The 26,826-nt window shown below is 47.2% G+C and overlaps 1 protein-coding gene across 1 annotated transcript in view; it reads right to left on the bottom strand.

Annotated features, from left to right (window-relative positions):
* Positions 1–1,917: 1,917 nt before the first annotated feature.
* Positions 1,918–26,826, bottom strand: part of UFL1 (UFM1 specific ligase 1) — a gene marked incomplete at its 5' end in the record, with an annotated part of 139,820 nt that continues 114,911 nt past the window's right edge. Inside the window, 2 exons of the mRNA XM_082250898.1 lie at positions 1,918–2,352; positions 15,669–15,849. Coding sequence (XP_082107024.1) covers positions 2,134–2,352; positions 15,669–15,849 — 400 coding nt within the window. The 3' untranslated portion in view covers positions 1,918–2,133. The remainder of the gene's footprint in view (positions 2,353–15,668; positions 15,850–26,826) is intronic.

Raw genomic sequence — 26,826 nt, 5'->3', positions numbered from 1 at the left:
TGCAACTTCAAAAAGCTTGCCATGCCTTTTACTAAATACTTTTGAGTGTCTACTTTCAAAAAAGGGGATATTTGTACTGTCCTGGCCCTCTAGGGCCTCAAGAAATGAAATAGGCCATCAGTACATCAGGACTGATCAATTTTCATATATATATACCATAGTTTGTGGACTCTACAACTTTCTTACAGGCTAAATAACATACACTGATTTGGGTTATTTTCAACAAAGAAATGTAGCAGAATACAGTTTGGCCTAAATTTATGAAGAAAAATTATTTATTTGCAAAATTTTATGACAGAAACAAAGAAAAACACTTTTTTATTTAGCAAAAAAATAAAAAACCCAGTGGTGGTTAAATACCACCAAAAGAAAGCTCTATTTGTGTGAATAACAAAAATTTCATATGGGTACAGCGTTTCATGACCGCACAATTGTAATTTAAAGTGCGACAGCGCTGAAAGCTAAAAAATGGCCTGGGCAGGAAAGGGGTAAAAGTGTCTGGTACTGAAGTGGTTAAATTAGTTCTCATCAAAGCCCAACTGGAGCCCCACTCCTTAAAGTTTTGTATAAAAAACTTGAACCTCCTACAGTTTTCTCTTTGTTCTGTGTCCCTGTTGGTGAGATTTAATTTCCTGTCTTAGTTACACTGCCCTCATCAGGGTGTCACCATGGTAAGATAATGAAAGAAAATGGGCAGATACTTCTGGTGATTGCTGGCAGATCTTGCTGCAAATGTAAGCTGCCCAAAATCAGTTAAGGAGAAAAATTCATACCACTTAAGAGGCTTATTGTGTCCTAATTAACCGCTTGCCGACTGCGCACAGTATATTTACTGAGGCAGTCAGCCCCGGCCAGGCAGAGTGACGTAGATCTACGTCGCTAGCCTGTGACCGGCTTTTGAGCCAATAGCGGGCAAGCGCCCGCCCCGCCCGCCCCGTTCAGAGAGGAGTCCGCGCGTGTGACCGGCGGACCCGATGTCCGCCGGTCACACTACGATCGTCGGTAGAGCGGGAGAAAGGCGGGCGGCTTATGTAAACAAGCAGCTTGTCATTCTCCCCTGTGTAAAAATGGAGATCAGACGGTTCACCGTTGATCTCTGTTTTTACAATAGGAGACATGTCCCATCACAGTTAGAAACACGCCCCTAGGACACACTTAACCCCTCCCTCTCCAATACAGTTAACCCCTTCCCTGCCAGTGTCATTTTTACAGTAACAGTGCATATGTATAGCACTGATTACTGCAGTAATGTCACTGGTAACCCCAAAAGTGTCAAAAATGTCAGTCAAGGGTCCGATCTGTCCGTCGCAATGTCGCAGTCCCGCAAAAAAAAAAAAAAAAACGCAGATCGCCGCCATTACTCGTTAAAAAAAATAACACCAAAAATGACAAAAATCTTTCCCTTTGTTAGTAAACGCGAAAACTTTTGCGCAAACCAATCAAAATACGCTTTTTGCGATTTTTTTTACCAAACATATGTAGCATAAAACAAATTGGCCGAAAATGTTAAAAAATTTTGATTTTTACATTTTTTTGGGGGGGAATTTCATATAAAAAAAAGTGAAAAATATTGTTATTTTTGCAAAATTGACGCTCTTTTTTTGTTTATAGCGCATGATCAAAAAATCGCACAGGTGATCAAATACCACCAAAAGAAAGCTCTGTTTGTGGGAAAAAAGGACGTCAATTTCATTTGGGTACAGTGTCGCACGACCGCGCAATTGTCCGTTAAAGTCACGCAGTGCCGAATCGCAAAATAGGCCCTGGTCAGGAAGGGGGTAAAATCTTCCGGGGCTTAAGTGGTTAAGGCATTAACGATTTAAACAACACAGGGTCACAGGTTTTTTTTAAAAAACAGAAAATAAACTGTAGTGATCAGGTGTCAGGCAAAAAGACTGAGATAGCTAGAAACAGGGGTTCTGTACAAAGACCACTATTTAAAGATACTTTTATTATTAGAATAATAAAATATTCTTCTTCCATAGTTTATCACAAAATAATGCCAAAATAAACCTTATTTAAATTAGGGAATACATAATTTCATTATCTTGTGGAACTGTGCATTTTTAATATGTTTTTTCCATTTTGACATTATTTGTAGGTTGTGAGATGGAAAAATGAATCAATTTCCTGTTACTCTTCAGATGCAGAGGACTTTCTGGAACGCAGAGCAAGATCTTTGATTTTGTTGGACAATTCCTGAAGTTCCTTTCGAACGTCTTCTGATGCTTTCTCAGGTACTTCTGCTGGGTCTCCCATCGTGTCAACGTCTTCATCCTCCTTTTGCTTTGTCTGACCTATAAGCTGTTTTACCACAAGGCTTTGGTAGTTAACCAAAAGGCTATGCTGATCCTGGAATAAAAAAAAAAAAAACAACATCAGATATATTTAAATTAAAGGGAGAATACAAAATTGGCAAATAAATAAATATTTAAAACATAGAATAAATGTTACTCAATTTAAAGGATAACTAAACCCAAGAACAAAATTGTAATTTATTGCAGCTTACCAGTCCTTAGAAGTGGTGGCTGCATTTGTTTTTTTCAACAGTAGTTTTAGCAAGTTCAGAATATGCTTGTTTATCTTATCAGAAATCCAGTGTCACTTCACATGATATGGACAGAAAGCAAAGAACAATGTCATCTTCCTTCTGGGAACTACTAGCAACCCCATCCCACATGTAATGGAGATGAATGGAGGCACACCTTACAGTCTAACCTCTTTGACAACCACAGCTCCCCCACTCCCTTTCCCCTCAAAGAAACAAAAGAAGAGCGAATGTTGCCACCCAGGGACAGCAAGTGATATAACAGGACTACCTGGTGAAAACAACTGATGTTTTGGACATCTTTTCTGGTGTTTATGTTAGGCGTACATTGGCACAAAAATACTGACCATGATTTCAGATTTTTGCATTTTATTTTCTACTGATCAAAATGCAGTGCTTGTTGTGTGTACATGCACATTGTAAACAATGGGCTGCATTTTAGATCAGTAAAATAAATGCTGTACTGAGCTTTTTCAAGCTGCAGTGTGCAAGAGGCCTAAAAAAATGGATTTTTGTAAGAACTTACCGTAAAATCCTTTTCTCTTAAGCTCATTGACAGACGTAGTCTTCTTGATTCTCAAGAGCTGGGTTATGTTGTCTCCGCAGGAGTAGGACTAGGCAGAATGACAAAAACGTTCTGGCTCCACCTTAGGGGCAGTCCCTGAGGGTATATCCTCCCTCTCTCTGCTACAGGGAATCAGTTCTGTTTAAAGCAGTACAGAGAATTTAACCCAACCCAACTCAATGATAGAGGGGCGGGTACTACGTCTGTCAATGAGCTTAAGAGAAAAGGATTTTACGGTAAGTTCTTACAAAAATCCATTTTTCTCTATCGCTCATTGACAGACGTAGTCTTCTTGATTCTCAAGAGCTGGGACATCCAGAAGCAGTGCCACAAATGAGGGGTGGGATTGACAAATCAAATCCAATCTAGAAGGCCCAACCGGTGCCAAACTAGAAGTTTTAAAGGCTCATTATAAACAAGAATGAGACTAAAGAAAAATTTTCCAACGGAAAAAACCCTCGAGGTAGACCACTGGTCTCCTCAAATTGCGGCCTGCAAAACCTTGCGGCCAAACGAGGCATCAGACGATGCCATTACATCAACTTTATAATGTTTAGTAAAGGTATGCACCGACGACCAGGTAGCCGCCTTGCACACCTGGACCACTGACGCCTGATGGCGAAAGGCCCATGACGCACTAAGTGCCCGAGTGGAGTGCGCCTTAACAGGGAACGGGGGCTCCCGACCCTTAATAGAATAAGCCTGTACTACCGTCTGTCTGATCCATCTGGAAATGGTCGCGGCAGATGCAGGCAACCCCTTTTTGGGTCCATCTGGGATCACAAAAAGTGAATCCGTCTTGCGAAACGAGTCTGTCGTTTTCAAGTATACCCTGATCGCCCGGACCACATCCAAGGAGTGTAACGCAAACTCCCGAGGATGACTGGGCTTAGGACACAGGGAAGGTAATACAATTTCTTCATTCAGATGAAATTCTGAAACCACTTTTGGTAGGAAGGATGGATTCGGACGAAGAACCACCTTATCTCTATGAACCACCAGATATGGTGAACGACAAGATAATGCGGCCAGTTCTGACACCCTGCGTGCAGAAGTAATAGCCACCAAGTAGGCCACCTTCTGGGACAACGTGGGTAGAGGAATCTCCCTAATATCTTCAAAGGGAGGTTTCTGAAGAACCGACAACACTAAATTAAGATCCCAGGGGGGTAACGGCGCGTGCACTGGCGGAGCCAGATGTCGCACCCCCTGGATGAAATTCCGCACCAAGGAATGAGTAGCCAAAGGCTTCTGGAAGAAGATGGCTAATGCTGAGACCTGACCCTTGATAGTACTCAAGGCCAGTTTCTGCTCAACCCCTTGTTGCAGAAAAGCCAATATTCGACTAATCGAATAAGACCGAGGACGGAACCCCAAAGGTTCACACCATGCAATGTAGGACTTCCATGTGCGATGATAAATCTTCCTGGAAGTCGCTTTCCTTGCTTCAACTAGAGTAGGAATAACTGAAGCTGACAAACCTTTGTCCTTCAGCACCTGGGTCTCAATAGCCAGGCCGTTAAAGCCAGCGATCGTAAAGCAGGATGGAAGATCGGTCCCTGAGACAGTAGATCCTCCCTGAGAAGAAGTCTCCACGGGACGTCCGCCACCAGTCTGACCATGTCGGCGTACCAAGCTCGACGAGGCCAGTCCGGAGCTACCAGGATTACTGGGATTCCTTCCTCCTCTATTCTGCGAAGAAGTCTTGGCAGTAACGCGAGAGGAGGGAAGGCATATATTAGCTGGTATTGCCCCCACGGGGCGATCAGTGCGTCTGCGGTTTCTGCTAGAGGATCGCGGGAGCGAGCCATGAATCTCTGAACTTTCCTGTTGAATCGTGATGCCAACAGATCCACATCCGGGGTGCCCCACCGTAGGCACAACTGGTGGAAAACGTCTGGATGGAGGGACCATTCCCCCTGATCCAGGGTCTGACGGCTGAGATAATCTGCCTGCCAATTCTCCACCCCCGGAATGAACACCGCAGAGATTGCTGGAACAAATCGTTCCGCCCAGCGAAGAATGCAAGCCACTTCTTTGGCCGCTCGGGCACTCTTGGTGCCCCCCTGGTGATTGACATAAGCCACGGCCGTGGCATTGTCCGACTGGATCCGAACCGAGCTGCCCTGGAGCTGCTCGGTCCAGTGAATCAGACAAAGTCTGATCGCTCTCAGTTCCAATACATTTATCGGTAACCTGGATTCTTCCGGGGACCAAAGTCCCTGGACAGATAACTGACCGAGAATTCCTCCCCATCCGGATAGACTGGCATCCGTGGTCACTGTCGTCCAATATATTGGCAGAAATGACTTTCCCTGGCTGAGCATCGGAGACCGAAGCCACCATACCAGAGACTCTCTGGTCTGTTTGCTCAATCGGATCTGATTGTCCAGGGATTCCGGATTCCGATTCCATCTGAGAAGAATCTCTTGCTGAAGAATTCGGGTATGGGACTGGGCAAATGGGACTGCTTCGAACGAAGCCACCATCAACCCCAGAACCCTCATGCAAGTCCGAAGGGAAGACCAGCTGTTGGACAGTAACAACTGGACTGCTGATTGAATCTTTCGGAGTTTCCCTACCGGAAGAAAAACTCTTTTCCTGACTGTGTCTAGAATTAGACCCAGATATTCGAGCCTCTGGGTGGGAACCAGAAATGACTTTTGCTGGTTCACCAGCCACCCGAATTCCTGTAAAGAAATCATAGTAATTTCTATGTTTTGTAGCAAGGTCTGAGGAGACTCTGCATGAAGCAGAAGATCGTCTAGGTAACCTAGAATCGATATACCTCTTTGGCGCAGAAGTGCCAACATTGGGGCCAACACCTTTGTGAAGACCCGCGGAGCCGTGGCGAGACCGAAAGGTAACGCCACAAACTGATAGTGGTTCTCCTCTACGGAAAAGCGTAGAAAACGCTGATGTCCTGCGAAAATGGGAATGTGAAGATAGGCGTCCTTGATGTCTATGGACGCTAGGACATCCCCTGGATGCAGGAAGGCTGCTACCGTGCGAATGGACTCCATTCTGAATCTTCTTATGTTGACGAAAGAATTGAGTGCTCTTAAGTCCAGAATTGGACGCACTTTGCCCTCTTTCCTGGGTATTGTAAACAGGTTTGAATAAAACCCTTGAAACCGTTCTGTCCAAGGAACGTGGACTACCACTCCTTGTTGTAGTAAATCTGTGACTGCTCTCCGCAGATCTTCTAAACGATCTGAGGATAGTCGGATATTGGAAGGGAAGAATCGCGCCGGTGGGAGAGATCGAAACTCGATCTTGTACCCTGACCTTATGACTTCGCAAACCCATTTGTCCGGGATTCTGGAAAGCCATGGATCCGGGAACCGGCGAAGACGTCCCCCCACCCCAGTTATGGGTGGGGGCGCACCTTCAGGCTTTGGATGGTTTATCTTCAGGTCTGGAGGGGGCGGGCTTTTGCTTGCCCGACCAACGACCCCTGACGCCTCCTGCAGGAGCTTTGGAGGACTTAGTTTTTTCATCCGCTGGACGAAAAAACCTCTTGTGAGCAGAAAAAGAAGGCCCTCGTCTTTGACGAGTTCCTCTACCTTTAAAATTTTGCGGTAAAAAGGTGCTTTTTCCACCGGTGAGATCCTTAATGATCTCATCTAAGTTGGCTCTAAATAGACGCTCTCCTGAAAAGGGGATATTAGCCAATGCTTTTTTGGAACCTTGGTCGGCTAACCAACCTTTTAGCCACAGTGTACGCCTGAGAACCACTGCTGAGACTGATGCTCGCGCCATTAATGGAGTGGCGTCTAACGCCGCATCACATACAAACTGTAACCCCTGTATCATTTGTTCCAACAAATCTGATACCGGCGTAACCACTTGGTCCATTCAGTTACAGCCTGCGAAACCAGACCAATAGCAATTATTGGTCTGAAAGCTGATCCAATCAAGGAAAACATGGTGCGAGACATAGCTTCTATCTTGCGATCCACTGGATCTTTAAAAGACGGAGCGTCTTCTAAAGGAATAACCGTGGCTTTATTCAATCTAGCAATAGGTGAATCCACCACAGGTGGTTCTGTCCATTTCTTAATAAGGGTTTCCTCAAACGGATAACGCCTGTCAATGCGTTTAGAAATATTAAAAGTGCGTTTTGGCAGACGCCATTCTTCTTCGATTGGATTGCCAAAACATTTGGGCAATGGAAAAACCTTCGCCACTTTGATGCGCTTTTTAGTCCCAAAAGGGATCTCAGTTTCAGCTATTTCTGATGGAATACCCTGTAACCTTAAAGTCTCTTGAACAGATACAATGAGTGCGTTTACCAACGCTTCCTCTCGGGCTATGGCGGATGCCGAAACATCCTCCTCACTGTCTGAAGAGACAGGACCCGAGACACCAATACAAGATGAAGTACCTGCAACTGCAGAAATAGGCTCAGAGTCTGAATCCGAGGTTTCAGATAATAAGGGGTTAGGCGGGGGTCGCTTTCTTGCGCCCTGTCCCTGACAAGCCACTTCCACCCGGGACACAAAAGTTTCCATAATAGCTGACAAAGATTCAATTGTCAATGGGGTGCTGGAGGATCCCGCAGACCCCTCGAGGGGATCCGGAGGAGATACATGAGTGGCAGGGTCCATGTTAATACAGGACACCTTTGCCAGCAAAACAAAAAAACTTTTTCTTTTTTTTTTTTTTTTGTGTGTCTCCCCCTAGCGCAATAGCGCCCCTCAGAGTACCTGCTTCTCGATCCCAGAGAGAGAGAGAGGGACCCCCAAGGCTCACCAACCGATGCAGTGCAGTTTCCAACAAACTGCAGTCAGCGTCTGTCTTACACAGACTGGAAGGAGTTGTTTGCTTTTTCCCGGGCAGAAGGCGTGGCTCCGCCCCCTGTGTACGCCTTCCGGCGTTCCCAGCCCTCCACGAGGTAGCTGGGCTCACAAAACATGGCCGCCCCCATAGAAGAGACATAAGACTCCAAAAACATGGCGGCCGGCGTGACCTGAGGACATACATGCATTCGGTCTAAGGCAAAATGGCGGCGGACCGCCGATATCGTCTTCCCAGCACATCCACCTGCACTCTGCTAAGAGGTGACATATGGATCTACAGAGATACACTGCACATAAGGTAGGATTATACCTCCTATGTCTGCTGTAATGTTACAGTCTGCTGGGTAGAGTGTTAGCTCTTGAACCAAGTCCACTTCCCACAAACACATGCTGTATTACAAGGGGGACTTGTAAGTATCAGATATATACTGACCATATATGGAGGGGCCCATAATATATACTGCCTCATAATGAGGAAAAAAGGGAACGTTTACTCACCATACCGAAACGACAGGCACCCTCTCTTCACAATACCCTCTCCACCGGGGTGGGGGTTTGTGGACGCCTCGACTCTCTGGTACCTGGCGTCCAAGCGAGACTTTTAACTCGCAAAGTCAGTCCCTTTACTGGGACTCCGTCGCGGCCGACCCAGCGCACTGGTCTGCACGCGCTCGTAGGCAGAAACCGGGGTGACCACTGGATCTCAACATCCAGCCCGTCGCCCGGCCCCGCATACTTACTTGAATATGTCGCGGCCGACCAAGCCCAATGCCATGGTCTGCGCGCGCTCGTAGGCCGGCTGGGGTGACCACAAGTGTCGCCCAGTCCGGCATTTTTGCTTGAAGATCTCACAGGAAAAAAACACTGGAGAAAACTACCTAAAAAATGTCTTTTTCTTAAAGAAAAAAAGTCTTGCCAGGACCAAAAGATCCCAGCAAGGAACTTAGGTCCTTACTCCTGACTAGACAGAAAAAAACTGATTCCCTGTAGCAGAGAGAGGGAGGATATACCCTCAGGGACTGCCCCTAAGGTGGAGCCAGAACGTTTTTGTCATTCTGCCTAGTCCTACTCCTGCGGAGACAACATAACCCAGCTCTTGAGAATCAAGAAGACTACGTCTGTCAATGAGCGATAGAGAAAAGAAAGCTAATGCAACCCCAACATTTAAGCACTGGTAACATGCAATATGTTACATTTTTGTTTTTTGATTAAAATAAGATTTATACATACATATACATTTTTTGCTTAGACAATTTAACCGTTCGCCCTGGTTCACACCAGTGTGGTTTTGAAATCATGTTATGCTACTTCTGTGCGATTTCAAAGCTGCTGATCAGTGCAGGTAGCTTACATCTGTGCTACTTCATTTACACAGATGTCAATGCAAGTCGCACATGAAATTGTGCAGAAATAGTGCAGGAACTTTTTTCAACGTCGCTGCGACTTGAGTTGTGGTGATTTGAACAGTTCTATAGCTGTAAATGGGGTGGGACTGGTCATGCAAGTTTTAACAGTCAAGTAACATGACAAATCGCACTGGTGTGAACCAGGAGTTAAAAATAAGATTTTTGTAAGATCTTACCATAAAATTTTTTTCTCTGATGTCCTTCGACAGACGCAGCCTCATCTCCATGAGCTGAATGAGTTTATGCTCCTCCCATCAGTAGTCGTCTAGGCAGGTGTGTACAGGTGACCAGGTCGCTACCTTACAAACTTGTACAACAGAGGCCTGATGGCGAAAAGCCAAAGAGGCACTCAGCGCTCTAGTACAATGCGCCTTCACAGGGAAAGGAGGAACCTGACCCTTGATTGAATAAGACTGATCCACTGTCTGCCTGATCCATCTTGAAATGGTCACAGCGGACGCAGCCAAACCTTTGCGAGGACCGTCCGGAAGGACAAAGAGACACTGACTTCCTGAAGGACTCAGTAACCGTCAGATAAACTTATCGCCCGAACCACATCCAGAGAGTGCAAGGCAACTTCTTTGTGATGTTTAAGCCAAGAACATAAGGAAGGTAACACAATATCTTCATTCAGGTGAAAATCTGACACCACCTTAGGAAGAAAAGACAGATTAGGTCGGAGGACCACTTTATCCCTGTGGACCACCAAGTAAGGGGAACGACAGGACAACACCACCAACTCAGAGACTCTGCAGGCACAAGTGATAGCCACTAGGAAGGCAACCTTCTGTGACAAAGAAAGCAGAGAAATCTCCCTAATATTCTCAAAAGGAGGCTTTTGAAGAACAGACAAAACCAGATTAAGATCCCATGGAGGCAACGGAGGTCTCCTAGGAGGGGCCAGATGACGCACCCCCTGAATGAAGGTGTGAATCAAACTAAGAATAGCCAACGGACGATGGAAGTAAATAGCCAAGGCCGACACCTGGCCCTTGATAGTCCCCCAACGCCAAGCGCTGCTCAAACCCTTTTTGCAAAGAGGCCAGAACCCTAGCTATCGAAAAAGAGCGAGGGTGCAGCTGCAGCGATTCAAACCATGAAAATGTACGATTTCCACGTACGATGATAGATCTGCCTAGAGGTTGATTTCCTGGCCTTCAAGAGGGTAGGAATCACCGAATCAGAGAAACCTCCATCCCTCAACACCTTGCTTTCAACAGCCAAGCTGTTAAAGCCAGTGACCGTAAAGCAGGATGGAAGATCGGTCCTTGAGATAGAAGATCTTCCTACAGAGGAAGACGCCATGGAGGATCCCCAACCAGTTCTGCGTACCAAGACCACCGAGGCCAGTCTGGAGCCACCAGAATGACCGGAATGCCTTTCAGCGCCACGCGGCGAAGAAACCTCGGCAGGAGAAGGCATATAACAGGCGATACCGACCCCAAGGAGTCCCCAGAGCGTCTGTGGAGTCGGCCAGAGGATCCCGAGACCTGGCCACAAACCTCTGAACTTTCCTGTTGAGGCGAGACGCAAACAGATTCACCTCCGGAGTCCCCCACAGGGCACACAGGAGATGAAACACCTCCGGATGCAGAGACCAGTCCCCCTGATCCAACACCTGACGACTCAGGTAATCCACTTGCCAATTCTCCACACCCGGGACCGCGGAAAGAGCTGGAACATTGTGTTCTGCCCATACCAGAATCTTGGCCACCTCCTTGGCCGCTAGGGCACTCCTGGTGCCCCCTTGATGATTGATATAAGCCACGGCTGTGGCATTGTCTGACTGGAACCAAACCAGAGAGCCGTGTAGCCAAATTGTCCAGTGAAGTAGGCAGAGCTTGATCGCTCTCCAGGATATTAATCGGCAAGGAAGATTTTTCTGTCGTCCAAGTTCCCAAGCACTCCACCCCAGCCTGACAGGCTGGCGTCCGTGGTGACCACTGTCCAAAGCACTGTCAGGAAGGACTTGCCCTGGCATAGGACAGGCGATTGGAGCCACCAAGACGTGAGATGGCTCAACCGAATCTTCTGGTTCAATGACCGAGGATGTTCCATTTTGACAAAATCTCTTTCTGCAGCTGTCTCATGTGAGACTGAGCAAATTCGAAGGTTGAGACCATCAGACCCAGGTCCTTCATGCAAGCCCGCAGGGAGGACTGATTGGCTTCCATCAGCAACCTGACCGCCCCTTGCAACTTCTGAAGCTTGTCCAAGGGAAGGAAGACCCTCGACAGAGCAGAGTCGAGGATCAGCCCTACATAGGTGACCCGCACAGAGTCAGGGCAGATTTGGTGACATTGATCATCCACCCAAATTCCTGAAGGATCCAAATGGTGATGGAGACGTTGTCCAGCAGATCCGAATGGGAAACTGCTCACAACAGGATCTCATCCAGATTCCCCACAATGGAGATATCATGTTGACGCAACCAGGCCAGCACAGGGACTAGGACCTTGGGAAAAACTCTGGGAGCCGAGGTGAGACCAAAGGGCAACAAATTGAAAGTGCTCCTCTGCCACCGCAAAGCGGAGGAATCACTGGTGTCACTTGAATATGGGAACATGGAAATGCCCATCTTTGAGATGGATGGAAGCCATAAAACCCCCCTGATTCAACCGACCAAATGGACTCCATTCAAAACTTCTGAACCCGCACAAAGCAGTTGAGAGCCTTGAGGTCCAGGATTTGGATGTAATTTGCCCTCCTTTCTGGGCACAGTGAACAGGTTTGACTAGAAACCTCAAGAGCGTTCCTGTTGGGGAACCAGCACAATCACCCCTTGAGCCAGGAGATCTCGCACAGCCTCCCGCAGATCCTTCAAACGCTCTGGAGACAGGTGAAGATTTGACTGAAAGAAACTGTCCCCTGGCCGGGACCGGAATTTGAACTTGTACCCGGAACTAACCAGTTTGCGAACCCAATCATCCTGAAGGAAGTCCAGGGTTCCAGAAGGAAGCGCAAACGTCCCCCCACCCCTGAATTGGGTGAGGGCGACCCTTCATGCTGAAGAGGACTTGTCTGGCACACCGGACTGACCAGCCTTGGTCTTGCCCCAGGGCTTTTTAGCACCTCCAAAAGTTCTTACCTTTTTCTTGCGCCCCCGAGGCACGATAAAAACGATTTTGAGCAGAAAAGGAAGGACCCCGCATAGGATGGAGTGTCTTACCCTTGGAAGATTGAGGAAGAAGAGTACTCTTCCCGCCAGTCAGTGCTTTGATCCAGTCGCCAAATAACCTGTCTCCCAGAAAGGGGAGATCAGCTAAGGCCTTTTTAGAAGCTTGGTCAGCCGACTAGTTCTTCAACCAAACCATGCATCTTAAAACAATGCCCACGGCTGAGACCCTGGCCACCAGGGGAGCTCCATCCATAGACGCATCACACAGGAACACCAGAGCTTGGATCACCTGGTCCAACAGTTCCATCTGTTCCAGGCGAACAGTCTCGGGGTCCAAAGACTCCCGCAACCCCCTAATCCATTCCGTCACCGTCTGTGAAACCAACACAGACACAAAAACCGGTTTCAAAATGGAACCTAGCAGCACATAAAGATGGCAAGAAAAGGATTCCATCCGCCTGTCCACTGAATCCGCCAAAACTGGGGAATCCTCCACAGGCACAAGGGTAGATTTGTTTAATCTGGAAACAGGATGGTCCACTATAGGTGGCACCGTCCAACAGTTGGAAACCTTTTCAGCAAAAGGATACTGACGTTTAAAGCGTTTAGGCACCACTAACAAGTGCTTAACGCGCCGCCATTGGTCATTCACGATATCGTTATAGGTGTCAGGACAAGGGAAAACCTTACCAGAAGTCAACCGCGTCCCTGCCAGCGTGGGCTCATAAGCCAATTTTAAAGTATCCCCCGACTGAAATAATCAGGGGATCCACTAAAGCGTGTTTCCGCGCTGCAGCTGGAGAAGACAGGTCCTCTTTACCATCTGACTGCGAGGACAGTGACCCCTCAGGTAGCGGGGCAAATGGGGCGACCCCATCAGCCTCTGAATCAGAGGACACCTCCATAGAAGGAGAAGGCAGCGGCCATTTTCGGCTATCAACCCTTTTCATGACTAAACCAACTTTTGTCGCCAGGCTTTCCAGGGCAGCTGAAATTGAGGCCAGCGACTGCAATCCGGACTGTCTGGGAGTCGCACAAAGTGGGTCTGAGGGTGATTTTTCAGTTTGGGACTCCATAGTGCAAATTGCAAAAAAACGGAGTACTGTCGCTTTAAGAGCGCAAATCGCAGTATCTACCACCAATCGCAGCGGTCTGCAGGGAACCCCTTTAAACCAAACTGATAACAGAAAGTGTAAGGATATGCCTGCAGGGACCCCCAATACCTTCAATACATTACCACCTCAGACACTTTCTCCTGAATCTACCACAGCATGGAGAGAAAAGCAAGAAGTGACCTCTGCACAGCAGCAGGAAATGACCACACAGGAAGTGATGTCGCCTATAGCACCAGGGCTACACAAAGATGGATGCCCATAGAAAACAATAGGACGCTGCAGGGAAAATTGCTGCCCCATACAAGTCTATGGGGGAAAAATCTCATTGCCCACATCTAAGATGGCGGTGCCCACAGCGCACCATGCAGCTTGGGACCGACACATGAAGGCCTCAGGAACCACAACAGGGACCAGCAAGCCCAAGGTACCATGTCACTCCCCCCCCCCATAGCGCCAGAGCACACCAGACACACAGCCCCTGCAGGGACAGGGAGAGGGAAGGATACACAGACCGGGTACCGGGCAGACCAGGGGGATCTCTTGGGAGGCACAAATCCAATTATCCCCAGGGGGGGGCACATTTACTCACCATACCATGGACCGGGTGGGCTCTGCTCTGGGCAGACTGCCTCCCGCCTGAAGTGGGGGTGCTGCCAGCCGATGGGAACGCTGCGACTCAGGGCGTTCCAGGTCTATGCATCCCGACGAGGCATCCGCTCGCAGGCTCGTCCCCCTCCAGGTCAGGGGGCACCGTTGTGGCTAGGCCTAGGTCGGAACTTTAACCTTCTCACGCTCGTAGGCCAGATTGGGGGGACCATAAGGATCTAGATTATCCAGTGCGAAGCACCAGCCGGCATCGTTGCTTGTAGTTCGCCAGGAAAACTCTTCCCTGAACACAAGCTAGCAAGTGAGTAAAGATAAATAAAAGAAAATATTCTGAAAAGAATAAAAAAACTGAGACTGGAGTCCCAGCAGGAAACCTAGGTCCTACGCCTTCTCTAGGCAGAAACAAACTGATGTGCTTGTGGGGGGTTTATGCCTAGAGGGACAGCCCCCTGGGCGTGTCTTCAAATTTTACTGCCTAGTCTACTCCTTATGGGAGGAGGATAAACCCACTCAGCTCATGGAGATGAGGTTGCGTCTGTCGACGGACGATAGAGAAATGATCTTTTTCAACTTTTTGACCATTACATTCACTTTTATTGCTCTACCATAGGAGTGTTTACAAGCATATAAGCCACTGATGATCTGTGCTTCTCTGATCACTGCCCCCAAAAGGTTTACCTGTGATAACAAAAATATGTGAGCCGCCATTGGTGGTCTGATTTCAAAGATGACAGTTACCCATCTTCAAAAAAAAATAAAAAAATCAGAATTCCAGAATGACAGTTGCCCTTCTCTCCATACTTGTTCTAGGACAGTGGCTCAGAATGAACTGAAGCCAAAGCACCAGCATGACAGGCAGAGCTTTTTGATCTTCAGGAAAAGTCTGCAATGTCGGCTTTCCTTTTACTCCCATGCTGCAGAGCTTACTTGGGGCAGGGGTCTTTCTACCTGCCCCCTGTGACAGTGCTGGATGCCTGAATGGCATCCTTTCTACACCTGAAAGTGCTAGGTATTTCACTTTCCTCCAAACAGCTTAAGCAATGTGGGAGTGAAGTGAAGGTGAGTACCTGTCACTGGAGAAAGAAGCAGTTAGGAAAATCTGTTGCTTTGTCCTGCATGGTTCGCTTTGGATAAAAACAGACCACTGGTTTCAAATTCAGCTGATAAACTTTTTCCCTTAAAAACAGTACTTTTACATTTATCATAGGAGTAGAGAAAACTGCAGACATCAGATATTAAATATGAATACTTTCAGCACTGACATCTCAAGTTTTGTTCAGATAATGGGAAACACAAAAAGGTAATATATTTCAGGTGTACTGGTCCTTTAAATGTAGGATAACTATTTATAGGTGTAATCTAAAGTAAAATCGGAAAAGATTTGTAAAAATGGTCTCTCATGACATTTATGTTTTACATCACTGTAAAACTACATATCTATATGCTACTTCACATGACTCACAGTTGTCTTATGCAGTACATATACTACAACTTGTTCATGACAATACCTCAGGGATCTTGGATTTCAGAAAAGCAATAATCTGTGGGACACATCTTCCTGGTGCGTGAAGCATACAATGTGTTGTGAATTGGAACAGCAAGACAGATGTCAGATGCAAGACTAGGGCTGCGTCTTCCGTGACTTTTAGCTGCTCGATAAGAGCTAGCCTGTGCTGGAACAAAACTTGCCTAAAAAAGAAAAACTATTTGTCACTTAATGCTCTGAAAAGATAAGGCAATGCATTTTCAATAATGCCTGTTTTAACAACCATACACAAAAGCAGCATGTGAATGGGTTCACTAACAGCATCAAGACATATCTCAATAGTTCAGAGGAGAGACGTCTTTATTCCCTGGCTCTGTATGGTGTTTTAATTACAGTGAGTTACAAAGAGAAAAACTACTGCTGTACTCTTTCTTTTAAAATCCCAGAATTCTCTACAGACCCAATAAGGGTGCACCCTGTAAAAAAATTATCATTGGTAAATTAAAAGTTTTATACAAATAATTAAAAATATACAAACACACACACACACACACAGACACACACACACACACCAGGAGATTAAAATCATGTAAACTTAAAGGAGATGTACAGCAAAAATTTAATTTTTGTCTTGCCATAAAATCTATTTCTCTGATGTTCATTGATGGACACAGCTCTTCATCGTCTTGACTGTAGGGTTATACTGCCCCCTACAGCAGTAGGACACTAGGCAGAGAAAAAGCTTGAACACCCCTATGGGGCAGTCTCTCTGGGTATACTCCCACTTCCTGCTATAAGTATTCCATTTTTTAACAAGCAGTGTCAGAAGAAAATGGATATTACGGTATGACAAAATTAAATTTTCCCTTTCGTTCATTGACAGACACAGCTCTTCATCTTCTTGACCGTAGGGACATCTCAAAGCAGTGTCAAACATGAGGGGTAGGAACAGCAGAAAAAACAAACTTCCCCAAGGCTAAACATAGCCAACCAGGTAACTTGGAGCTCAACTGTCAACAACTGGAGCTCACCTTAAAAAAATACCCTCAAAGAAGACAAGTCCTCTAAACAGGAGCCTGCAAAACTTTGCAGCCAAAAGAAGCACCTGCAGATGCCAACACATCCACTTTATAAAACTTTGTGAATGTGTGTACAGACAACCAGGGAGCGGCCTGCAAACCTGCATCACTGACGCCTGATGACGGAAGGCCCAGGAGGCACTAAGCACCCGAGTAGAGTGCGCCTTAACAGAGAAAGGAGGAACTTGACCCTTAATAGAATAAGCCTGAACCACAGTCTGTCTGATTCATATGGAAATAGTCGCGGCAGAAGCAGCCAGCCACTTGCGAGGTCCATCCGTGAGGACAAAAAGTGAGTCTGATTTCCTAAAAGATTCTGTAGCTGCCAGATACACCCTTACTGCCTACACCACATCCAGGGAGTGCAAGGCAACTTTGTTAGGATGCTTAGGCTTGGGACACAGGGAGGGCAACACAATGTCTTCCTGCAGATGAAAGTCAGAGACGACCTTTGGCAGGAACGACGGATATGGACGCAGAACCCCCTTATCCCTGTGAACCACCAGGTAAGATAAACGAGAAGTTCAAACACCGTGCACGCCAGTAATGGCCACCAAAAAGGCCACCTTCTGAGACAACGTAAGCAGGGGAATCTCCCGAATATTTTCAAAGGGAGGCTTCTGGAGAACTGACATCACCAAATTGAGGTCCCATGGCGGCAATGGAGATCGCACTGGGGGAACCAAGTGCCCCACACCCTGGAGAAAAGTAGGTACCAAGGAGTGTGTGGCCAATGAACATTGAAAGAAAACCACCAAGGCAGAGACCTGGCCCTTGATGGTACTCAAGGCCAAGCGCTGCTCAACGCCTCGGAGGAAAGCCAAGATCTGAGCCAACGAAAATGAACGAGGGTGAACCCGAAGGGATTCACATTCACACCACCCAATGTATGTCCTCTACTTACGATTTTCTAGCTTTTAACAGCTTAGGAATCACCGAGTAAGACAACCCTCTGCCCTTCAGCACCTGGCTTTAAACAGCCAAGCTGTCAATGCCAGCGACTGTGAAGCAGTATGGAAGATTGGCGCTTGGGACAGCAAGAGCCGCTAAAGCGTCCGTAGTGACGGCTAGAGGATCCCGAGACTGTGCCGCAAACCTCTGAACCTTCCTGTTGAGGTGAGAAGCCAACAGATTCACCTCTGGAGTACCCTACCGGAGACACAACTGATGAAACACCTCCGGATTAAGAGACCATTCTCCCTGGTCTAACGCCTGTCAACTGAGATAGTCTGCTTGCCAATTTTCCACCCCTGGAATGTGCACAGCAGAGAGGGCTGGAACTAATCTTTCTGCCCACCTTAGAATGCCGACTACTTCCCTGGCCACCAGGGCACTCCCTGTGCCCCCTTGGTGATTGACATAGGCCACAGCTGTGGCATTGTCCGATTGAATCCGCACTGGACACCCCTGGAGACGACTTGTCCAATGATCCAGACAAAGTCTGATTGCTCGGAGCTCCAGTATATTGATCGGTAGTCTGGACTCTTCCTGAGACCAGACTCCCTGAGCACAATCTGTGCGGAGGACGCCTCCTCACCTGGACAGGGGCATGCAAGTCCAAAGAGACGACTGTCTGCTGGTCAGCAAAAGCCAAATTGCCTCCTGCAACTTTTGAAATTTCTCCCGAGGAAAAAACACCCTGGCTGAGGAGGAGTCCAGTTTCAGACCCAGATAGACTAGGCTTGTGGACGGAACCAGGGTAGACTCTTCTTAAGATTCAGAATTCAACCAAACTCCCTCAGCATTTGCAGAGTATTCTCTAAATTGTGAAACAAGGTGGATGAAGACTATGCTCGTAAAAGCAGATCGTACAGGTACCCCAGTAACGCCATCCCCTGCTGACGCAGTAATGCTAGAACCGGGGCCAACACTTTCCTGAAGAACCAAGGAGCAGAAGCGAGACCAAAGGGTAACGTTACAAATTGAGAATGCTGCTCGCCCATGGCAAAGCGGAGGAAACGCTGATGGGCAACACATAATGGGATGACAAGGTAGGCATCCTTGATGTCGATGGAGGCAAGGAAATTCCCCTGATGTAGGGATACCACCAGCGTGCGCATGGACTCCATGCGGAACTTCTGTACCCGCACAAAGCGTTTTAGTGCCTTGAGGTCCAGTATTGGGTGCACCTTGCCCTCCTTCCTGGGAACTGTAAACAGGTTTGGGCAAAAACCTTGAAAACGTTCCGGCTTCGGAATCAGATCACCCCTTGAAGTAACAATTCTTACACCGCCGCATAGAGATCCTTTAAGCGATCTGGGGATAAGTGCGGGTTGGAAGGGAAGAACCCTTCTGGAGGATATGATCGAAACTCTATCTTGTGGCCGGAGTGAATGACTTTGTGGACCCACTTATCCTGGATCAGGGAGATCCACAGGTCCAGAAAGCAGAAAAGATGTCCCCCCACCCCAGATATGGGTGAGGGCGTCTCTTCATGCGGAGGAATTTTTGTCCGCAGGTCCAGCAGCACCTGCTCGTACTTTGCCAGACTAAGAATTTTTGGAACCCCCAGCGGTGGCCTGAAAGGGCTTAGATCCCTTGTCTTGAGACCCTGAGGGATGTAAAAGTCGCTTATGAGCCGAAAAGGAGGGTCCCCGCCTGCGACGGGACTCTTTACCCCTGGAAGTCTGAGGAAGAAGAGTACCCTTTCCCCCTGTGAGGCCCTTGATGAGGTCATCCAAGGAAGCTCCAAACAGGCGATCCCCCACGAATTGAAGATCAGACAAGGCCTTCTTAGAAGCCTGGTCCGCAGACCAGAATTTCAGCCAGATAATGCGCCGCAGGACCACTGCTGGTATAGACAGTCAAGAAAGCAGGGGGGTGGCATCCAAAGAGGCATCACAGACAAACTGTAGCCCTTGGACAAAACTGATCCACCAGCTCCACCAAGGCAGGGGGGGAGCTGCTTCTCCTCCAGGTCCCGGCAAAAAGTTTAGCCCACTCGGAGTTTGCGACACCAGGGCAATAGTAATTATCGGACTAATCGCCAAAACAGCCACAGCCACATAAGGCGGGCCAGAGCCTCTGCCCTCTTATTAGCTGGAGCTGTAAAGGCTGGGGATTCCTCAACCAAAATGAAGGTAGCTCAATTTAACCTGGAAACAGACGAGTCCACTACAGATGGAACTGTCCACCTGTAATGCAGTTAATCCTCATAAGGATACCGCAAGCAAAAAACGCTTAGCAACCACTTTTGGTCAACCCTACTGTTTTGAGACAATGTTGTCAAGGTAAGTGGAAAGAGGAACGCCCTTGCCGCTTTGGAGGGCCTGTGGGTGCCAAAGGAACCGGTGCCTCCAACGCGGCATCAGCTGCAACCTTCATTTTTAACGTTTCATGCACTGACACAAACAGTGCATCCACTGGCGCCTATTTAAGCGTGGCTAGAGGCGCAGAGGAATCATCCTCACTATCTGAGCACTCAGGGTGCGCGGACACAGACCCAGTAGGGTCGCTATATACTAAGCTCACCCCGAGAAAATAAATCAGGAGAGACTGCCAACTGCGATCACGCAAAGGGGACGCTGGCTAAGGGCCCACAATGGACCACAGATCAGACCCCACAAAAAAAAAAAAACAAGGGGGTCGCCCTCTGAGCCCTCCATAGAGGACATAATAGCACATAAAAGGGACCGCGCAGGCAGGGTATCCTCACTAAAACAGGGCAGGTGTCCCACACAGTAAAGGAGGCAAAGCTGTCATTGAAAAAATGAAGCGCCCCCAGAAGATCTCCAAGGGAGGTGCCAAGCTGACCACATGGTCTAGCAGGCCACAAGCCGCGGCCTACATTTTTGTGGGTGAGTGGGGGCTTCAGCTACACACACTGAGGCCGCCCCCTCAACGGCGGCGCCCGACTTGGCTGCATTGCCTAGTAGGCCGCAAGCCGCGGCCTAAATTTTTGAAGGCACCCAACCGCCCGGACGTGAGCCTCAGCGGAGCCGACCAACCAGGGGTAGCGGAATGGGAAGGCGCATGGCCAAACAGGAGGCAGTGGCATCAGCCACCCTCACAGGGGCTGCCTCACATCCTTTCCAGCGAGTAGGCGGCAAAGCCACAGGTCTAAATTTTTGGCCGGATCCAGCCGCCTGAAGCACGTACCCGCTGATGTTAAAACAGCCCAACAACTGCCGCAGGGAGCCTAGAGACCCACAGTGACCGAAATTTTATAGAGGCTGGAGGGGGAAAATGGGAAACCGGGGGTCTGACCAACCCAGGGAGGGGCCCACGTCCCCCCCAAAATCCTCCAGGGGTAGTGGGGGGGGGGGACAGCTACTTACCACACCAGGAACAGGGTGGGCACCGCTTCATCGTAATGTGGGTGCTGTCGGCCAGGAGGAAACGCTACGACTCTGGCCGAAGCCAGTTCGTATGCGCCCTCGCGAGACGTTTAACCCGCGGGGCTATGTTGCAGCCGACCTAGTGGTTTGCAGGCGCTCGCTGACTGAACTGGGGGAATCCTAAGGATCTATATTATTCACTTTTTCGCCCAGTCCAGCAGTTGATTGTAGCTCTCACAGGAACAAAATAATAAAAAGAGGAAAAGATTCTAAGTAAAAAGAAAATTGCCAGTACCAGAGATCCCAACAAGGAACTAGGTCCTTACCCCTGACTAGGAAGAAAAAAAACTAAATACCTATAGCAGGAATTGGAGGCGTGTTTCAGCTTGTTCTCTGCCTAGTGTCCCACTTCTGTAGGGGGCAGTATAACCTTACGGTCAAAAAGATGAAGAGCTGTGTCCGTCAATGAACGAAAGAGAAAGCTTGTTTGGCTGTACATCTCCTATGGATCACAGGTGTACAATGCGTTTTGCACTCCTGTGAACCGTTTTCACCAGAGAGTGGGCGGAAGTCCGCTCTCTGCTGACATCACAGAAGTCAGTCCAGACAACACATCATTACGACAATGGAAGTCGGGATCCGCCAGGTGCCTGGACTGACACCCGGCTCAGCCTCTCAACAAGCGTCTGAGTGCCTGAGCCGGCCGCTCCCCGCCCCTTCACAGCCCAACGCTTCAATGAGCGAGGAGGGGCAGAACGGAGAGCTGCTGACAGTCAGCAGCTCACTGCTCAGGGGGAGCTGTCAGAACCGAGCGATCGGCAGAGTTTGATTGCTCGGTTCTCAGTGCAGAGGCGCCGGGGGACCAATGCTGCATCCACCTATGTAAGTATCATTCTTGAAAAAACCTAAATCCATACATCTCTTTTAAAGCTTAATTCAAGGCTCCTCTCCCCTCCAACAAATTGCTGGCACTGATAATCAAAAAATCAAAATGCTTTTTGTACCAATTCCGCCATCACGTGGGGCTTTTGAGTATTCACTTTTTTGTTGACAGGAGGTAGGGTCCTTCTTTGGTTGTCCCTGTTAATGCCTGCTTAACATGGACACTTCTTATTGGCTGTCCAACAGCGAGGTGCTTTCGGGATCCAGAAGACGAGTCTCTGTGGTCATGACAACAGCCACAGAGCACTGTTGCGATTATTGCTTGATTATTATTGGTCACCCTCACCCAGAAATGGCGCTGGCATACAATCAGTGGATTAAGGTTAGCAAAACAAGGAAGAAAATGTGCTAGATGGGTACAGAATGGCTGAGAAGTGTGTGGGGTTCAATTATGTTCAGAGATGGGCATTAAAAGGAATCGACCCAAAACCATTACAGTTTCTATGAGATTTCTAATTCATAGGTGGTTTCCCACACCTGCTAATCACATTCCATTTGTAGTGGTCTCACTTCAGTAGCATGCATTCTGTTAGGAGTCACTCTACTTAAAGTATACAAAAAGAGGAGGTTCCCCTGATTGGGACTTTTCAGGCACATATAGATTTGAAAACTTGTGTGTAATAAACAATTGTTTATTACACACAAGTTTTCAAATCTATATATGCCTGAAAAGTCCCAATCAGGGGATCCTCCTCTTTTTGTATTCTGTAACAGGGATGTGGCACAACTAAACACAGGTCACCAGCACCTTTTACACTCTACTTAAAGTACAACTAAAGGCAGAACATTTTTTTTTGTTTTGGACAGAGTGGAGATGGATTCGAACCCCTGTCAATTTTTATTGCTGTCTGTGCCCCCATTAGGAAGATTCACCCTCTCTATTTGTCCTGTTTACCATTATCATTGAAAGTTAAAGTAAAAGAAAATCCCAAACTTTGGGTTGTCCCCAGAACATTAATAGAGGAGAAATCTTCCAATGGGGACACTAGTTCTGGTGACCTGGGGGTCCCCCAAGCAAATCCCTTATTATGCAGAGATTTCCTACCCCTTCCTGTTTTGGCTATGGGACAGGAAATTAAGGGAATTCTCCCCATCGGAACGCAGAGGGCAGAAAATACACTAATGACCCTCCCTTACTCTATCCAAAATGGGGGGAAAAAAAGGTTTATAGTTCGCCTTTAAGGATTGGCATTTAGAAATTGTTTATTCTTTATTAAGTTTGGCCATATGGTTGTCATTTCCGGTTAACAACATGTACAGCAGTACCTTTTTAGAAAAGATGGTATTCATTTGTCATATTTCCTTACAATTTCAAAACAGAAGAAGTGTTTTCATAATTTTTGGATGGGCAGACATGTCAGTCAATGCTTTGTGCTCTGGTTCCCACAGTGTACAACCAGAACTGAAGGTTCTGAACATGCATACAGTTGTTTTGAGCTTGTGAGCTGTCCTTAATGCAGGATATTGAATAATAGTTTTCCCTTATCGTCTTTCAGGACAGCACCTGAGAGAGTGGCTCCTCCTACTTGCTAACAGGAAACACCACTTCCACCAAACTTTAAAAGGAGGCTTCTCCCCACAGCTCATTAGTTTTTATGTTTCCTCTGTCCGAGGAACACCTAGGTGGGAGCCAGGAGCTCTTAGGTGCTGTCCTGAGAGACCAGGCTTCCTGCTTTACCGTACCTGTATTTTTTTCTAAGAGAGTCCGTTCCTCCCATACCACACGACCTGGCTGTTGGATGGGCTATTTCTACCTCTTCAGGGCTCGGGGAGAGCCTGTACTGCCCATGAATACCTCTCTTAGGCGGGTGCCACCGCCATCTTTTCGGTTGCTATGTGGAGATGCGTCAAGCCGGAAGTGAGGTATCTGGCGAAGGCAGGCACTCTTAGAGCAAGCGTACGGCATCACTTGTTTATGCTTAAAGTGCACCTGTGGTGACCCTGTTGAGAAATTAGGTTGACTCACTGGTTTGTCTTGTGTTTTTTCTTGTTATGGCAGGCTAAGAGCTCTGACCTGGCAGGTAAAAAGAAATGCCCTTCATGCAAAGCAAAGTTACCTGAGGGTTGGAAGAAAACACTATGTCAGACATGCATTGACTCCCTTGGTTAAAGTAGAAGCTTCTACTGCATTCAGCGGCTTGATGGGATCTGTTAAAGAGCTGGATGCTACTATTCAATCCTATTGCTCTTCGCTAACAAACCCATACTTAAGTCAGCCGTCTACCTCACAATCCTCTCAGGGCTGACAGTTAATCCCTGCAGTGGAGGTTGAAGTAGGTCCCCCTACCCAAGAGGGACATTCCCCCTCTCATTCCAAAGAAGATTCAGATGAAGAGGAGGAGGAGGAAGGAGTAGAAGAGTGCCCTCTAAATACAAGTTGTCTTTAGATCAAGTTAATGGTTTGTTAAAGGCAGTTTATGTTACATTTGGAGAAGAGAAAAAATAATTATCTGTGCATGATCAGATGTATGCAGGTCTGAGCGAGCCTAAAGGTCGCACCTTTCAAGTACATTCGAGAATCTCTGAGGTCATTGAAAAAAAAAAAAAAACGGGCAGAACCAGAGAGAAAGCATTTTTTCCCAAAAGCCCATAAAAGGCATTTTCTTTTTGAAGACCCAGAGGCATTTTGAAAAAAAAGTACCTAAGCTTGATGCAGCCTTTTCCCAAATTTCCAGATGAACTGACCTGGCATTTGAGGACATTGGAATCTGAACGATCCCATAGACAAAAGGATGGGTCAACAACTTAAAGCTTGGCAATTCATCGTGGACAATCTCAAACCAGCTATGGCAGCTACTTGCGAATCTAGTAATATGGAGTACTGGATAAATCAACTGAAGTCCCATATTATCACAGATTCATCCAAGCAAGAGATTCTTGATTCTTTTTTGACTCTGTCAACAGCTGTAGCTGAGATTGCAGATGCATCAGCAGAATCTGTAAGGACGACAGCATGGTCTGCAGCCCTAGCTAACTCCGCCAGATGAGCTCTTTGGTGATGCAACATTTAAAAAGCAAGCTTTGTAGTATTCCATTTATGGGGGATCTACTATTTGGCTCTGATGTCAACTCGGTTCTAGACAGGACAGCCGACAAAAAAAAGAGATCATTCCCTGTTAAGAAGATAAAACAACCAGCTAAGTGGCTTTTTCAACCTCAAAGAGCTCAGGAACAAGATGGCAAGCCCCAGGAGAAAAAAAGGAATTGGTTGGCGCAGAGGGCTAAAGGCAGAGGGAGCGTCCTTTCAAAAATTCCTCCCTCACTGGGCAGGCGTGACCTAGAATATAGTATGGCTATATTCTAGCCATACTGTCCAAGGGATACAAAATAGATTTTTCGGATCATCTTCCAGAAAGATATTTTGTAACAAACCTTCCTAAAGACACAACAAAAGCCCTAGCTATGAAGGACCTGTTAAAGGATCTGATGTGACAAGGGGTTGTGAGTCAGGTATCACCAGAGGAATGTCATCAGGGTACTGTATTCCCATATCTTTCTCGTAAGGAAACCACCTGGAAGTTTTAATCTCATCCTCAACTTAAAGCCGCTGAACAGGTCAGTCCTATACAGAAGATTTCGTATGGACAAAATCTTCACTGTCAGGAATCTGTTGACCAAGGGATGCTTCATGGCATCTATCGATTTAAGAGATACTTACCTACACATTCCGATAGCCTCTCAGTCCCAAAGATTTCTGAGGTTGGTGGTGGATATAGGGAAGGAAGTCCTGCATCTAAAATTCAAAGTCCTCCCTTTTGGCCTTTCATCCGCTCCATGTTTTTTTACACAGGTAATGGCAAAAGCCCTTGCTCCTCTCAAGGAGTCTCAGTAATCCCATATCTTATCTGGATGACCTCCTCTTCTTTGCCCCTTCCAGGGAAAGATTACAAAAGGACCTGGGCAAGGCCCGCAGTCACTTTGAAACCCTGGGTTGGATTGAGAACCTTCAAAAATCAAACCTCAGTCCAGCTCAGCTAGTACAGTTTCTGGGTTACCTGATAAATTCAGTAGAGCAAAGAATCTTCCTTCCAGAAGAGAATAAAGACAAAGTCCAGAATGTAGTAGCTATGCTACAGAAAAATCAGGAGATGTCGGTCAGAAAGGGTATGTCAGCCCTAGGGACCTTAACCTCAAACATGCCAGTCATTCAATGGGTAAGGCTTCATTTTAGGCCACTCCAGAGTTTCCTACTGAAGGTATGGGATCACAGTTCAGAAACCCTAGAAGCAAAGATAAAGATGCCCACCAGGGTCAAGAGGAACCTTTGGTGGTGGAGGAATCAAGCGATCTTGTCAAAAGGATTACTATGGTCCTTTCCGATCTAAAGAAGAGTGAAAACAGATGCGAGCGTGTGGGGATGTAGGGCACACTGGGATCTTGGTCCTGAGCCGAGGCAATGAAGTCCTCAAACTGGAGAGAGAGTTAAAGGCAGTAGCCTTAGCATTGGCTGCCTTCTCTCCAAACCTCCAGGGGTCCCAGGGATTTTATCAAACAACGCCACTGCCATGGCTTACTTGAGCCAACAGGGAGGTACGAGCTGTTAACAAACATCCTGGAGTGGGCAGAAAGTCACTTACTTTCCTTATTAGCAGTCCATCTTAAAGGCACATTAAATGGTGTGGAGCTTGAATCCAGAAATGTTTGCATTGACCACCGGGACTTCAGGGCGCCCACAGGTGGACCTGTTTGCATTAAAATAAAAATGCACAGCTCCCTCAATTCTTTTCTCTTCACCGAGACGACAGTTTTCTGGGGATAGGTGTCTTGGCGCATCATTAGACCTTTCACCTGGGTTATGCTTTTCCCCCCTTTTCAGCTAAATCCGTTGGTATTGAGGAATATACAAAAAGAAAGTTTTGGTAATTATAATTACTTCAGTATG

The sequence above is a fragment of the Pelophylax lessonae genome (genome assembly GCF_965119305.1).
Source record: "Pelophylax lessonae genome assembly, chromosome: 3".
Taxonomy (NCBI): Eukaryota; Metazoa; Chordata; class Amphibia; order Anura; family Ranidae; genus Pelophylax; species Pelophylax lessonae.
Note: the sequence above shows the minus strand (reverse complement) of the source record. Positions and strands in the feature narration are given on the sequence as shown.